The sequence below is a fragment of the Hylobates moloch genome, unplaced genomic scaffold (genome assembly GCF_009828535.3).
Source record: "Hylobates moloch isolate HMO894 unplaced genomic scaffold, HMol_V3 SCAFFOLD_17120, whole genome shotgun sequence".
Classification (NCBI taxonomy): domain Eukaryota; kingdom Metazoa; phylum Chordata; class Mammalia; order Primates; family Hylobatidae; genus Hylobates; species Hylobates moloch.
In genome coordinates this window covers 1-1,108 of record NW_026669395.1, presented here as the reverse complement: position 1 = coordinate 1,108, position 1,108 = coordinate 1, and the positions used below count along the sequence as shown (strand labels likewise).

Sequence of the window (1,108 nt, the reverse complement as noted above, 5' to 3'; positions counted from 1 at the left end):
GCCTCCTTGTACCAGGCTGCAGCTATGCCTGCTAATGCAGAGAGCAGAGTCCCAGCCCTCCGCCAGCGTGTTCAGCATGAGGCAGGCAGGCGCACTGTCATTCCTTCCTTTCTTCGCTCCTTCACCCACCCCTCTGCCCACAGAGCCCTGTGCCAATTCACTGCTCTGCCCACCCCATGCACCCACCCACCTCGTGCACCAGGGGTCTGCAAGGTAAAATACACAGCAGGTAAATCAGCCCCGTTCATGCCTGCAAAGGTTCCGTGTTCTGTTCCCAGCTTCCCCCACGCCACGAGCCAGACCCTGCTGGCCAAGTTCAAACAGCAGCATGAGGACAATAAGTACTTCCTGGGCACCCCGGTCATGGAGCCAGCCTTCATCATCCAGCACTTCGCAGGGAAGGTGAAATATCAGATCAAGGTAGGTGTCTGCCCATCACCATTGGTGGAAGCCTGAGGGAAGCCACAGTCAGCCCAGAAGCCCACATGGGAGGATCACCCTGTGGGCGAGGTTCCAGGGTGCTCAGAACCCACCGCAAATCCCCGGCTCCAAAGTCCAAGGCTCCATAGCTCAAGAACTGCCATTTGCGCTTAGGATGGGCCCCACCCCACCGCCAGCCCTTCCTGCGCCAGTCCGGGGTCTTTGGTAGGCACTGGTGAGTGACTATCCCCGAGTGACATCCATTCCCCACCAGGACTTCCGGGAGAAGAACATGGACTACATGCGGCCAGACATCGTGGCCCTGCTGCGGGGCAGTGACAGCTCCTACGTGCGGGAGCTCATCGGCATGGACCCCGTGGCCGTGTTCCGCTGGGCCGTGCTCCGGGCTGCTATCCGGGCCATGGCAGTGCTTCGGGAGGCCGGACACCTGCGGGCCGAGAGGGCCGAAAAGGCTGCAGGTGGGAGCCGGGGCGTGAACCCGCACAAGCGTCACTGTCGAGAGGGGGGCACATCCTGAGTTCATCTTAAAGTCAACAGTTCAGTGGCATTTAGTACATTCATTATGTTGTGCAAACGCCACCTATCTACCTGAAGTGTTCCTGTCACCCTGAACAGAAACTCGACCTGCGTGTGTAATTGAACCTCAGGGCATGCTATCAGCAACTCT

The 1,108-nt window shown here is 59.1% G+C and overlaps 1 protein-coding gene across 1 annotated transcript; it reads left to right on the top strand.

The window, feature by feature from the left end:
• Positions 1-278: 278 nt before the first annotated feature.
• Positions 279-899, top strand: LOC116465978 (unconventional myosin-IXb-like; the record flags this gene model as incomplete). The annotated part of the gene is made up of 2 exons (XM_032148859.2): positions 279-420; positions 695-899. Coding segments are annotated over 2 exons (347 nt in total), but the record flags the coding sequence as incomplete, so codon positions are not given.
• Between the last annotated feature and the right edge of the window lie 209 nt (positions 900-1,108).